This window comes from Sus scrofa, chromosome 4, assembly GCF_054392235.1.
Source record: "Sus scrofa isolate SSC_HxYL_T2T_F1_AM1 chromosome 4, Sscrofa_HxYL_maternal_Yorkshire_Landrace_v2.0, whole genome shotgun sequence".
NCBI classification, from domain to species: Eukaryota; Metazoa; Chordata; class Mammalia; order Artiodactyla; family Suidae; genus Sus; species Sus scrofa.
In genome coordinates this window covers 71495557-71510228 of record NC_139386.1, presented here as the reverse complement: position 1 = coordinate 71510228, position 14672 = coordinate 71495557, and the positions used below count along the sequence as shown (strand labels likewise).

General features: G+C 44.6%; 1 protein-coding gene across 4 annotated transcripts in view; it reads right to left on the bottom strand.

Annotated features, from left to right (window-relative positions):
• The window catches only part of CPA6 (carboxypeptidase A6), a 250013-nt gene extending 235677 nt beyond the window's left edge, over positions 1-14336 (bottom strand). For 2 of the 4 annotated variants that reach the window (XM_085022215.1, XM_085022217.1), the window contains exon 1: positions 13482-14336. Coding sequence is in view for 1 of the 4 variants with exons in the window: in XM_021089270.2 (XP_020944929.1) it covers positions 13482-13597 (116 nt within the window). In the remaining 3 variants the exon portion in view is untranslated. The remainder of the gene's footprint in view (positions 1-13481) is intronic. The other 2 variants (XM_085022216.1, XM_021089270.2) reach the window with 1 other exon arrangement.
• Positions 14337-14672: the final 336 nt, after the last annotated feature.

The window sequence follows — 14672 nt, the reverse complement described above, 5'->3', positions numbered from 1 at the left end:
TTATTTATTTATTTATTTATTTATTTGTCTTTTCTAGGGCCAAACCTGAGGCATATGGAGGTTCCCAGGCTAGGAGTCTAATTGGAGCTGTAGCCACCGACCTACACCACAGCCACAGCAACGCAGGATCTGAGCCGCGTCTACAACCTACATCACAGCTCATGGCAATGCCGGATCCTTAACCCACTGAGCAAGTCCAGAGATCGAACCCACAACCCCATGGTTCCTAGTTGGATTCGTTAACCACTGAACCACTGAGCCACGATGGGAACTCCTATTTTTTATTTTTTTATTTCTTATTGTCTTTTTTTAGGGCTGCACCTGTGGCATATGGAGTTTCCCAGGCTAGGGGTCTAATTGGAGCTGTAGCTGCTGGCCTATGCCACAGCCACAATGTGGGATCCAAGCCATGTCTGCAACCTACATCACAGCTCACAGCAACACTGGATCCTTAAGCCACTGAATGAGGCCAGGAACTGAACCTGCAACCTCATGGTTAGTAGTCAGGTTCGTTAAACCACTGAGCCATGACAGAAACTCCAGGATATTTATTTATTTGCTTTTTTCAGGGCTGCACCTATGGCTTATGGAAGTTCCCAGGCTGGGGTCCAAATAGAGCTGCAGCTGCTAGCCTACACCACAGCCACGGCAACACCAAATCTGAGCCATCTTCGACCTACACCAGAGCTCATGGCAATGCCAGATCTTTAACCCAATGAGGGAGGTCAGGGATTGAACCCACATCTTCATGGATACTAGTCAGGTTTATAACCCTCTGAGCCACAATGAGAACTCCTGTCTAGATATTTACAAGTTTGGCTAAACTTGACTACTGCCCTGGGAAGCCTGCAGAGCTCCAAGCAGGAAATACTGTAAGTTTGAGGACACACTGACACACACATAGCACGCTATTGGATCAGTTCCATCTGTTCAAATTTTTATTGTTATCTTAAAGGAAGCCTGCCTCTGCTCTCCAGGGGCACTCTCTTTCCATGGTACTTAGAATTTATACCATGATCTGAACAAGGACACTGAGTATAGGAATTGCAAGTATACGTATATTGCTATTATACCAAGTCATCTAAAGAGTTAGAAAAAGATGAACTAAAAGAAAAAATGTGGACAATAAAGTTCTGCAGGATAAAATGGAAAGTGTAAACAGATAGAGTTGGGGGGGGTACCCCTGGAGAAAGAACCAGGTATGGCTTTCTTGACATAAGAGAAGCCATTTTTGGCCTAAGCCATTTTATGATCTGAGCCTGGCTGCAATGCTTGTCCTTAAACAGATCTCAGAGTAAGGAATGATCTTAAGGGCACAAAATAATGCAGGAATAAACTGTTACGAGGCAAGAGGAGTAATAATAGCAAAGACAATAAATCAGTTGCAAGGACTCCCAACTGTATTTGAATGGTAAAGATTAGCCTGAAATGTGTTCTTCAACTATTTTGCAGAATTCAGCCCCACCTTGGCCCCATGAGCACCAGATCAACTGGAACCTAAGGAAGGATGATATTGACCTTTTCTGACCCTAGCGACCTCAATCAAACTAAAGCTTGGACTCTTGTCAACCTTTGCCCCCTATTCAATGTTCAATTCTCCTCTGCTTATGCCCCTTCATGAATATGCATACACCGCCCAAACCTCTTCATGAATATGCATGTATCCTTGCCTTAAAACTTTTCCAGTCTTGCTGTTAGGGGAGATGATACTTTGGGAAAGATCCCTAGTGTTCTCTGCTTGCTCAAAGTAATAAACCCTTCCTTCTCCCACCTGATCTTTGGCTTGGTTGTGTTTTTTGTTGTTATTGTTTTTTGGACACCCACCAGGAGGTGAACTCAGTTTTGGGGTAACAGAAATCCCTTGGTTCAAAGACCAGGGAAGATGTTAAACTCATCATGAACTGATAACTAAGGAGTGATGGACCATCTCCAGTGCACTTCCTAAGTATTCCTTGGAGGCTGAAACCACAATGACAAGAAGGCAAAGATCGCTTCTCTAAATTTGGTAAAAGGCAGAGGCTAATGAACATGTTGACCAGCTGGTGCCCATTCTGTTGCTTGCAGGAAAGGGCAACTTGACCTCAGACCTCCTCCTAGAGCTTAGAATGTCCTTCAGAGCATTTTAGGAGCCTATACAAGTAAAACATGAGACCAAATGTGGGTAATTGTGGGTGATACCTGAAAAAGTGAGCAGGGACAAGATGAGAGGAGCTGGGGCACGGTGCACTGAGGCACATTGGGGTGGCTCTGGGGATCCTGCCTTTCTTTTGTTGCTCTAGCGGCCAAATGGTCTCTATTTCTCACTACCTGTCACGGGTGACCTCTGGTCCAGCAGAACTGCCTGCAGATGTCAGCAGTCTGATTCCCAATTTATTGCTTTCCTTCTTTGCCAAGTTCTCCTCCTCCTTCCCTCCTTTCCATCCATCTAAACTTTCACCGAATATGCCAGGCACTATTTGGGGACTATGAGAATACAGGTAAGACTAAGGGACAGCACCTTCCACTCTACTTGCTATACCTGAAAAGATAGGACGTCTGCCAACAACTGTAATACCAGCAGTGTGTGGCGATGGCCATGAAGGACAGAGAGCCCTGTGGGATCTTGGAGGAGGGACAGCCACAGCAGATTGACTGGGAGCTCTTGCTGGAGGAGTCCTGCTTGAACTTGCTCCTGAAAGGCAGGCAGGTGTAGTGGAGGGAGGGCTTCCCCAGATACCTGGGCCTGGGCAAAGGCTCAGAGGCATGGTGGTGGAGAAGGTTCACTGTGTTAAGTGGAGATAGGAAGGAGATGGAGAGCTATCTTCGGGGGAGGGGAGAGGGGAGGAGCCACAGGAACGAAGCATGAGTAACTGTTTTCTTCAAGGCTCAAATCCTGCCCCTTGACCTTGGTGCTGGCTCTGCAGTGGTTCTCCAGCTTTAGCTTACATCACCTGGAGGGCTTCTTAGAGCCAAGTGCTGGGTCCACCCCCACCTCCAGAGTTCCTGATGCCGGGGAGGCATAGCCTGCTCATTTGCATTTCTAACAAGCTCCCAGGTGATGCTGATGCTGCTGGTCTCAGACCCACTCTCGCTCTCCAGAGACAAGCCAAACAGACTCCCAGCCCACTTTGCTGTCTCCACTGGGAATTTCTACCATTAGATATTCACTTGGCTCCTCGTCTCACTTTTTTATTCTCCTGATACTCTATCTCCTTTCTTTGCATTCTCTATCTTCATAACCCTTAGTGGAACTTAACGCTGTGGTTTATTACTTTTCTGTCATCCCATTAGGATGGAAATTCCATGAGAAACAGTTTCCTTCACTAGCGCCCAAAGCACCTAAGTTCCCGAACTCCTAGGCCTTTAAAGAGTGTCGGGCACACAGTAGGCACTCAATAAACAGTTCTGACTAACAGAATGAGACATTGTCTTAGATGAGAGCCAGGATAAGGGGCCTTGTAGAGTTGGAGGTAGAAGCAATAGAGGCCAAGGTAACTCAGGACAGATGCCACATCACCTCCACCTTGTGAGTAAAGAAAAAGATACATTTCTTTGCTCTTTATTAGTCAAAGGTTTGGGGTTGGGGGCGGGTTAGGTAGACTGAAAGCTTGAAGTCCTTGAGGAGTTTTTAGAGGAGCTGTTGTGGAAAGTGAATTATCTTAGCAAACTAGGTTCCTAGAGAAAGAAGAAACCCTGCTGTGAGGCAGAGGAAACAAGACCGACTACATTTCTCTCGGGAATACGGATGTGCTTTTCCTATCAGATGTCCTATTAAGATGATTTCCTACCTGTCATTCGCATTCTACTCCCTATTGCTTCCACCCAGAGGTCTGAAAACTTAAGAGGGAGAACTGGCTTCCCCCATGTGTGTCCTCCTTTTGCGCCCTCTCAGTCAAGGGCTTGGAATCATTTTTTTCAGCAGAAAATTTCTAACTTCTCCAAATATCTTGCAACACAGACTTGTCCCAAATGTCTCTAACCTTCCATATGTTTAGTAATTTTGATGCCAAATATATTGCTACCAAATAATCATACACACATTTGCATGCATTCCACGCAAACACAATTGACAAGCTACATAGGATCCCAACCATCTTATTATGAGTCTTGTGCCCTCATTACAAAAATCACAACAAGGAACTTAGCAGACAATTAGGTGATTCATGAATTAGTCTGATAAGACATTCTGAAAGGTAGATAGGGAAATGAACGTATGGCAAATGAGGTCACATGTACAAGGGTTATAAATTCTGTCAGTGTAAAAAAATCAACCAGGATTCTCATCTGGTGATAAGATGCATGATCCTGTAGAAGTTTCCTCTTTCAGCAGTTGGTCATCAAAGACGAAAAAGCTATAAAAATATATGATGTGTGTGTTAATAAAAACAGGGGTTGAGAAAGAGCAGGAAGAGGGTGTGTTGACTTAATATATTTTCATTTTCTTTCTTTTTTTTCCAGTTTAGATTGTTGGATTAAAACGTAAGTGCAGAAGACTACCACTCTCTCCTTTGATGATTACTTGGGCATAAAGAATGATGATAAACCATTATCAGTACCCTTGGTACTTGATCAGTAAGTGTTGTGAATTGTAGGAGGAGGGGAGAACTGGAAAGATGGAAGGCCAGTCTCACGTAACTGAGAGGAGGAGGGAGAAAGAAGCCCATTTATTTAACTAAGGAAATCCATTTTCATGGATCTTTTACTTAATTCCTCAGGAAGATAGAAGGTAATGAATGGAAAGGCAATCAATTTTGTAACAGGATCTAGCTACACGAGAGTCTTTCCAACTCACATTAGATATAATAATTTACCCAACAGTGTACTTTATAATACATTCTGATTTACAAAGCACTTTATCATTTCATTCAATGCTAGAGAAATACTAATTCATGGCAGCCTTTCCCTTATCCTCTCTTTCATTGCTGTATCATTTCCCCCGTTCTCCAGAACTTACTCTAACATAAATCTTCAGAGGTAACCATGTATTCTTTCTGCTTTCAATTCCAGCTTGGTTTCTCTGCCAGTGGAGGTCTCAGAAGAAACAAATTCTGCTTAGATGATTCAACTGAGGAGCCATTAATGAAGCAGCCATGCTCAGAGATGTGGGCAGAGAAAGCGACAGACAAGGGATGCTGAGGCACGTAAAGGTTAGCGATTCCCAGGTCTGAAGGGAATACCCTTCTCTCTCTCCTTCCACCTTCCATTGGCCTGCTGGGAAAAGGAGTCAGACACCAGCTGTGGAGGCTCATCTTGCAGGTATAGCGAAAAGAAAGGCAGAGGATGGAGGGGGAGATTTCTGACATTAATGTTACTGGAATTGCTTTGCAGCTCCCTAAGGGCTGATTTAAAGACATATCCTCACCCTTCTGTGGAACTGTTATAGGTTGAGCGATGAGGGTCCACAGCGGCATGGTCCAGGTCACGTAAGCAAACGTGGAATGATCCTGAAGACAATCCTGGAGCTGGGTTCATGGCTCCTTTACAAACTCATCTCTACCATCAGCTGAACCCCCAGAAACACTTGGTGACTGTTCTGAAGATTCAAGTCATCTCCATCAGGGACACTTTAGATTAAAATCATCTCTTCTTATCAGGTTCTCTATCCACCCTCTCTTCTAGGACCTACCTCGTCTCTCCTTACTCCCACCAAGAGAATGCTCTCTGAGACATACTTAATTGCTCTGATTTTCTAGACTTGACAAGCTCTCTCAGCTGTAGTTCTTTGCACATGCCATGTATTCCCCAGGTCTTATAAACGTTAACCTGATTTCTACTTTTTCTTTAGATAGAGATCAAGGCCATGACCTTTGAGCACCAACCACTGAAAAGAAAAATGTAAAATATCTTGCCTGTTTAATAATCCACTCAAACTTCTAATCATCTTTTAAGATTCATCTTGCAACCAAGAAGCCTTGTCTTCCCTACCCCCTCCATCTGGATGAAGTGACCCTCTCCTGCACCCACCCAGCACCAAGAGTTTTCTGAGGGCAAAGAGATCCCAGAGCTGGAATTGTTTACTTGCCTGAGTACTCATTATGCTGGTCCTATGTACTGTTCTTTTATCTCTGTAATCCCAGACTAGCAGAGCGCCAGGTACCCTCCAAATATTTATAGAAATGAAATGAAAGCCTCCCTCATTAACACTCCTCAGCCTTGCCAGCTCATTTTCTTCATCCCCGAAAACTTTAGGGAATAGAAAGAAGTAAGAAGTTTTCTGGATTCATCAAAGATGTTGTCAACTGTTAAAAAATGCTGTGACCTTGGCTGACCTGGACTTTAGTCTCAATTCCACTACCAGCTCTGCAAATCCCTTTACCTTTTTGAGGTTCTGCTTCATTGTGTAGTACATAAAAGGATTGGGCTATGATTTTTTTTTTCTCCTTTAGTTCTGATACTCTGACTTAGAAGACCATATACAAAATAAAAATGCACCCTTTTAAATAAGCTTGAAATGCAAAATTCTAAAAGTCCCTTTGGCTGGATTACTTCTTCAGGAGAACCAAGTGGAAGGGAGAATGGGTTGGTTAGATATTAGAGTGACCACTCAGAGATGTTAGCGATTTCACAATATATTCTCCCAGAACTGGCCATTATTTCACAGCCTCCCTTGCAGCTAAGGCCAACTAAGTGATTCTGGCTGGTAAGGGGTGATGTCTGAACTCCTGGACTGTGCTTTTAAAGAAGAGCAGCCATCCCTTCCCACTTTCCTGCTGGCAGGACTGCAGGAGCTGGAGGACTCCTTCCTGGAACATTTGGGAGTTGAGTATGGATGCAGCATGGCAGAGGTATGACAGAGGGAGCCTGGTTCTCTGGCACCATCAACTGTATCAGCTCTGGATTTTCACATTAGAGAAATAAATTACTCATTTAAGCTGTTGAATTTGGGGGTCTTGGTTTTAGCAAAAAAGAGAAAGAAAAACAAAATAACCCAACAGTATCCTTAACAACATGGCTATTTAAAATAAGGTGCTTTATTGTTTTCAAAATACACTGAGAAAAGAACAAAGATGGTCACTTTATTGAAGAAAGCCACTTAGAAGTTTCAACTTTTAATAATATATAGTTTAATCAGATAGATAATTGTTAAGGAAATTTACTATACTACCCAGAACAAGATCCTAAAGCTTCATATTCTGCATTCTGCTTTGTCATAAAGATGTTAACGCCCAGAGGCATTTATTTGGCAAAGCAAATTCTAATCCTATATACCAGTTATCTACGGATGGATCATAACAAAGACCCTAAAAAAGTCATCCAAAGAGTTTTTATTTTCTGTTCAGTAATTCTACTTATAAAGACAGAAAACATAATGCTTTTGTAGCCTGCACAATCTAGGCTGGGAAGTTATGAAACATTAACATCCTTTGCTGCTTTTCATGGGGTGGAAGTGATTATGCTTAATGGTATTACCCAGAAAGTATTTTGGCGCCATAAAATAAAGGCTCCATTATCAGATTGGGCTCCGAGGGAAAAGTGGCCCAGAAGCACATGAAACTCCTCCTTCCACCAGCTCAGTGGCAGAAGGAATGCTGATCCCCACTGAGTACCGTCTGCCTGTGAGTTCGGGTCAGGAGTTGAGAGCTGCAGCATTTAACAAGCAACGTCCTTAACAAGCCAAGCTGGAGGCCCCAACACACAGAATACACAGCAGGGAAGAAAGCTTTTGGCATAATCAGCTGATAAACAACCCACACTTAGGGGCTGCACTTCAAGCTAGTGCCTAAGGAAAACCCAAAATGATCTCCCATTAATAAGGGCCAAGTGCTAAAAGGAACTTCCCATAGTTACCAGAGAACTATTCCATTAACTACACACCAGCCTGTGGGGCAAAGTTCAACACCATCTTAAGTGCCCACCATCCACCCTTCCTAACTCCTAGGGCCTCAAATCTCTCTCTCGCACACACATTTTAATCCAATCTCTCATTCATGATCTCAGATGGCTCATTCTAGCTGTAGGCCCTTATCATGAGTGGGGCTGCCCACCATGCTTGTAAAATATGAGCAAAGCTGAAGCTCTCTTTCTCTGCCCTCACTACGGAGGAGTTTCAGGATTGGGGAGAATGAAATAGAGGCAGGGGAACCAAAGAGTCTTGACTACAGAAGCCTCAAGAGCCTGGCAGAGAATGGATTTGATGTAGTTGGCAAGAGGGAGCCAAAGGAAATCTTTGAGCAAGAGAGTAACTCAAAGGTCTTATTTAGTAAGATTGCCAGTATGAGGAAGGACTAGAGGAAGGCAGCTCAGTTTGGAGCAAATTACCTTAACCAAGGCTAAGATAAAGATGTCCTAAACATGGCTGGTGGCTGCTACAAGAGAGGCGAGGACAAGTGAAATACTTTTTATAGGAATGGAAAGAACTAGAGATAAACTTTAGGAATGAATGAAGAGGATAATTGAAGACTTGAAGTAAAACTCATTAAGGAAATAAACATAGTGAAGAATTAAGAAGGCCGAACCCACAATTTGCCATCCAAATGAGGACCCTTCTCAGACTGAAAGGGAGCACTGCTAGTTACCACTCCAGAACAGCAGGTGCAAACTAGGACAGGCCCTGACAAAGGACAGTTCATGGCCATCCTATGTGAAAAGGGCTTTATCTACCAACAAAGAAGAGAGCTCTCTGATTCATATGAGCAAGAGGGACCTCTTGTATCCTACTCCTATGTTTCCAAAAGTTCAGAACATTACAAGGAAGCCACCATCAGAGAGCAAAAGAATTAAACGCTGCTGTTGAGTGTCGGAGGAGCCCAGCTGGGGAGGTAAGGTGGAAAACAAGGACCACGTCCCCGAAGTCAAATAGGTTCCACCAGTCTCTGTATTTCTCAGATGTTTTCTCTTCCGTATGTTTCATCCCAACTGGGTGCCTCTTTCCTTAACAGGATTTCGAGGACCAAACTGCCTTTAAAAAAATCTCATTTCCTTCAAGTCTCACTCCTGGATGGTCCCATGGATGACTAGAGAACTTGGCAAATAATTGGGGGGTGTGGGAGGGATGGCAGGGCGGAGCTTGAAGTGGGGGGCGGGTACCTCACAGACACGGACCAATCAGGACGCAGCAGCTGGCTGGAGGGCTGAGACCCGCCCTTCGCGCAAACCCAAGTTCTTGGGGGAAACGCCTGACACTGGAGCTTCTCCCCTAAGAAACTAGAAGGCAAAGAAACTGCTACAGAGAGCAGGGTCTTCACCAAATGCAGCCCGAGGGAGGAGGAGTCCGGGAGGCTTGGGCAGGCTGACCCAACACCAGGGGTTTCTGTTCCACCACGGAGCTGCTCTGGTGGCAGGAAATCCATTCTTTCCCCACCGCAGCCCAGGTACCAGTACAGGTGAGGAAGGCGGGGTGACCAGAACAGGTGCGGCCCGGGAAGGGACTCATAGCCTTCCCTCCTTCCTGTGCATTGTGCTCTCTTCCCACCCCAGAGCGGTCACGGTCCCACACAGCACTCGAACACTGGTTACGGACTGATGCTTTGTACTTTCTTTACTACACTGCAAGCTGTCAAAGGGCATCGGCTCGGTCCATCGAAGCTCTTGGCGCCAACGGGCACTGGAATAACACTGACTGAAGGAATGCAGCACACACCACGACCACTTTCTGTGCTATTTTATTTTAGTAAATAAAGTTGTAAAAAAGTTCTAAAGTTTATCTTTTATTTTTCTATCCCTTATGGTCTCTGCCTTTCTAATAATGTTTTGCCACTAGCAACTCATCTTCACCCTAGAAAAGGTAAACGAGTTTAAACTTTAAATTTTACCCCCATCATCTACTCTTTCCTTTGTTATCCTGAAACTATCACTGCCCCAAACAAGGTTAAAGTTTCAGTTTTTCTGAAAAGCCATTTTTTTGTTCCTGTACCTGAATAGGTGGCAGAGTGAAATGTAGTTTATGGAATCAGGCAGGGTTGCTTGGTTACAGCAACCAGGGGTTAGTTAGCTGTGAACTTGGGTTACCCTGTCTGTCCTTCATTTAGCTTCTCTGTAAATGACGGTACCAAAAACTGTATAAGGCTATTGAGAAATTCATGTTTTTATCAATGTTTGTATTAAGTACTGGTTAAGTATTTGTAAGTACTTCACAGGGTAAAATTGCCAAGTACCAAGAATCATGCAATATCCATGCTATTGCATTTAATTCCTAACAACTTGGCAGAGAAGGTTGATATTGTCTCCATTTTCCAGATGGAGAAACTGAGGCTCAGAGAGGTTAAGGAATTTACCCAAGGTAATGGAGCTACTAGATGTGGGAAAGCAAAAATTAAAAGCCAGGAAGTTGAACTTCAGGACTTACAATGATTACACATGAAGAAGTTAGCAAATAAGTTGTTATTGAAGAATCATGGCCACTTTTGTTCTATAGCATTGCCACAATTTATTTTGTCACTGGCTTAGATCTCTTTTTGCCATGACTGAAAAAAAAATCTATGCTAATTTCATGTAATGCAGAAGATCCTTATTTTTTTGGCCTCAAGATCAAGGTATAATAACCAGGTGGGCTTCCAGGAATACAAGGAGATGAAGGAAAAAGAGAACAGAGAGTGATGTTTGCCTTGTTAGTCTCATTCACTGATTGATACTTATCACCAAAGTGTTTAACCTGTGTTTGTAGCCCTTAAAACCTGCTAACAGTATCAATAAACATTACCTGATAAGTTGTTTTCCATACTTGGCTTCATTCCTTCTCTACATATTTGTAAAATCTTCTTTGTACAACGTGTAATTTGATATAGTTATCCTAAAAGGTACTGGTTTTTGTCAGATTTTCCTTGTAGTCTCTCTACATTTTATTTTTCTTTAGGTGCTTAACTTGCCATTTCCCAGGCAGCCCTTATATACAAGTGGCATCTTACAACTGTCACTAGTTTATGTAGAAAGAAGACCAGGCTTCGTAGCTACTCTGAGGAAGAAGGCTGCTCTGTCCAGAATATTCTACTTTTTGTTCATGGTTAGAGTTCTACGAAGGATAATCATAGATTATTAGATCTCAACCAAGACCTACAAAAATATTTTTATAAAAATGCAAGAAATAGGGCTGCTCTGCAATTGTTAACAACAAAATCCAAACAAATTACTTAGTGGAAAAAAATAAGGTATTTTTATTTTTGTCTTTTTAGGGCCACACCTGCGTCAAATGAAGATTCCCAGGCTAGGGGTCGAATTGGTGCTGACCTACACCACAGCTCATGGCAATGCCACATCCTCAACCCATTGAGCAAGGCTAGGCATCAAACCTGCGTCCCCATGGATGCTAGTCAGATTTGTTTCCACAGAGCCACGAAGGGAACTCCAAAAATAAAGCAGTTTAGAATGATAATTTTGAATGGGCAATGCTAAATATTATCCTAAATACTATTCTACCACATTCCACCAAGTTCTTGTTCCCTGAAGAGCTAGTTCCTGGGGAAGTAAAGCAAAATAACCTCAAACCTAGGCAGCATTTCTGTCTTTGATGAGAGAATGATATATCTAAGGAAGGGAAAATAAAATCCCTTTTTTTGCCACACCTGTGGCATATGGTTCCTGGGCCAGGGATCAAAACCAAGCCACACCTGTGACCTACACTACAGCTGCGGCAACACCAGATCCTTAACCCACTGCGCAGGGCTCAAGATCCAACCCGAGGCTCAGAAGCACCCCGAGCCACCAAAGAGATAATGCCAGGTCCTTAACCCACTGTGCCACAGTGGGAACTCCCCAGATCCCCCATTTTTGATGGTGAGTATGCTCAAAGACTTCTGGTTTTTGAGACGCTCTCTTGTGATGGACACACGAGACTCCCTTCAGTTTCTCATTGTTTCATCTTTTCCTTCCAACCTTCAGACACCTATAATTTAGACATTTGGGACTAATTGTATAGCAGCCAAATAGAAAAAGGCAACTATGACTTTCCTTGCAGAACAGTGGAAAAGGTAGTGCAACTTCCTCCAGAAATAGTCCAAATTTTGTAAGAAAAGGACTCTTCCATTGGCCTTATTTCCACTGCTAAGTGGTGCTTGGGAAGGGTGCACACCTGCCGAGCTGATGCCGGCCTGGTCCTCACCATTGATGAGCGCCACACACTGAAATCATTATGAATGGGGCCACAGCTGAGTGAAGCGGTGTGGTCCTATGTCTCAGAGGCACGTCCAAATCTGATGTATGTTTATCACATGGCCTGACATCCACTAAGAGTAAACCCTCCACAACCTTAGCCTGATTGTCAGTCTTTGTGACACTGACATATGTCCAAGGGCAGTGACAAGTGACTGAATGTAAAGCCTGGACCCTGTGTGTCCAGGAGGCAGAGAAGCAGCCCTCAGACATTAACACCTGTTTCTCCTGGGGACACCCAGGTGGCAAATTTGGGGACTGTATTACCATCCACAGCCTTTTATCCCCACACACCTCCACCTCTCATCCTGCGTCCCTTTAAACTAAGGGCACGTTTTAAAAATTTCCTCTACAAGCGCCACTTCAGGGGGACTCTAAAGCAGCACCCAGAACCTTCAGGAGAAAGGGAAGCAATTCTCTCCCCCAAGGTCACACTTATAAACTCTTCTCCACACTGTTCCTGGAAAAAATAGCTTTGCTTTAAGACCTGGCCATAATCCAGATTCCTCAACTAGTCATTATTAAGCAATAGAGACTATTTTTAAGAAGATTGAAGACACCGGCTTTCTTCCACTGTAGAAAGGAATTGAACTAGAGAAGCTATTTAAGGTTCTTCCAGCCCTAAAATGCAGGAATGCCGTAATTTCCAGATTCAAAGAACAACCCCCTGCAAATTCAAGCAAAGCACATGCTGTAGATTTCACAGCAAGCCTTCAGGATAATAAGACGGGCGCAGTCCCACACTAGCCTGGAGCTGCCTTATGGAAGGCGAACACAAAGCGAGCTAACCCACAGAGGGGGGAAAATGAATGGTTTCTCCCCCTCAGAAAAACACTCATAATTTTACAGTTGGCTATTTTTATTCTGCTTATTTTGAGTTGACTCATTTGCATCACTCAGATTTGAAAATCTTTCTAATAACCATGCTGTAGGCTAACAAGCACTAAAAAAAAAAAAAAAAAAAAAAAAAAATCACACTTGATCCTTAAATTCATCACTGGTAAATTTCCACCCATGGCTCCTGCATACCGTCCTAAAGAGGAAGCCTCAGTTTTCAGGTCAAAATCCACATGGTACAACAGCATCCTTCCTGCCAAGTGGCAACCAAGGCAGATACTGCACGTACTGGCTATGGCTGCTCTAGAGACAGTCCACATCAATACTGGTCCACAGCTGAAGCTGGCACCTCATGAAACAGTGTGAGAAACTAGACTTGCTCTCCAAAGAGCTGGGGATGGCCTGTACATTTCATGTTAGGTAACCAGCAAAGTGACACAGCATGTTAGGTGATCCAGAAAGTGACACAGATTCACGCAAAGATCACAGAGCAGGAAAAAAGAGGCGTGCTCAGGAGCCAGCCAGTTGTCCCCCCAACCCCCGTCCAACTCCAAGCAGGGCATGAAAGCCGCTCCACTTACCCAGCATAGCGGTTGCTGTAGAGGTGGCTGTGCCCCGGTTGCAGAATCTTCAGAGAGAGCAAGCAAAGAGGCAGAAAAGCTGCTGTGGGGCTTCTGGGCTTCCCCAGGAACTTCATGGTGTGAGGGTGAGAGGAGCTGACAGTCCCTCCCGCAGTGGCAGTCACCAAGCACCCCCTCCACACGTGGCCCCAGGAAGAGGGTGGGGTAGTGGGGTGGGAGTTAGCAAAATGTGACACTTCTCTCCAGCCTCCAGCGTCAAAGGAAAAAAAAGTTTAAGCAGCTGAGGGAGGGGAGTTGCTGTTAGGACTTGGTCTTGGCCGGGGAAGTAGCAGCACACACAGCCCAGCCTTAACCAGGGGGCTGGGCCTCCCCTGTGCTGACTCACCGCAGGGGCTTGCTGGGTGCTGCTGCATCTGGGTAACTCCTCTTTTTGTGTTTTTGGCTTTTGCTTTTCTTTCCAGTTTAGGCCCCTACCTTTTTTGGGATCACCTCCTCCTTCTGTTGCCTCCCCCACAGAGGACTCTACCCATCCTAATTGCGGAAGGTGGGTTGGAGGATGAGCTAAACACACAGGCATGGAACATTCCAGGCTTCGCCTTTTGATCTCCCGTGGCAAATTTCCATGCAGATTGCACATCCTGAGAGGCACGGTGAATGGTCTGGATGAGCTGGGGTCCCTGGGTACAGCTGGCCAGCCCTGGTCCGGCTCCCACCTGCTCCAGGCCAGGGCAGCCTCTGTCCTGGGCTTCAGAGAGCTCCTGTGTTCCCTCTGTGTCAGCGGCACCCAGACCTGCAGCTAGTTCAGAGGCTCTCCGGAATGGCCTCCTGGCTCTGCATCACCTTTGCTGCACATTTGGAACCATTTAGCGAGCCAGGCCTTTTAAATCAGACTTCCGGGGGTGGGGGGGATGGGATCAGTGGTTTAAAAGCCCCTCAGGTGATTCCAGCTTCCAGCCACCCTGCTGGTGCATACAAATCACCTGGGGATCTTGCTAAAGTGCAGCTTCTATTGCAGCAGGTTGGGGCTGGGGCCCCAGATTCTGCATTTCTCACAAGCTTCCAGCTGATGCCTGTACTGCTGATGCTTCAATCACACTTTGAGGAGCAAGGCTTCACTTTTTTCTTTTTATTTCTTTTTTTTTTTTTTTTTAGGGCTGCACCTGCAGCATATGGAAGTTCCCAAGCTAGGGG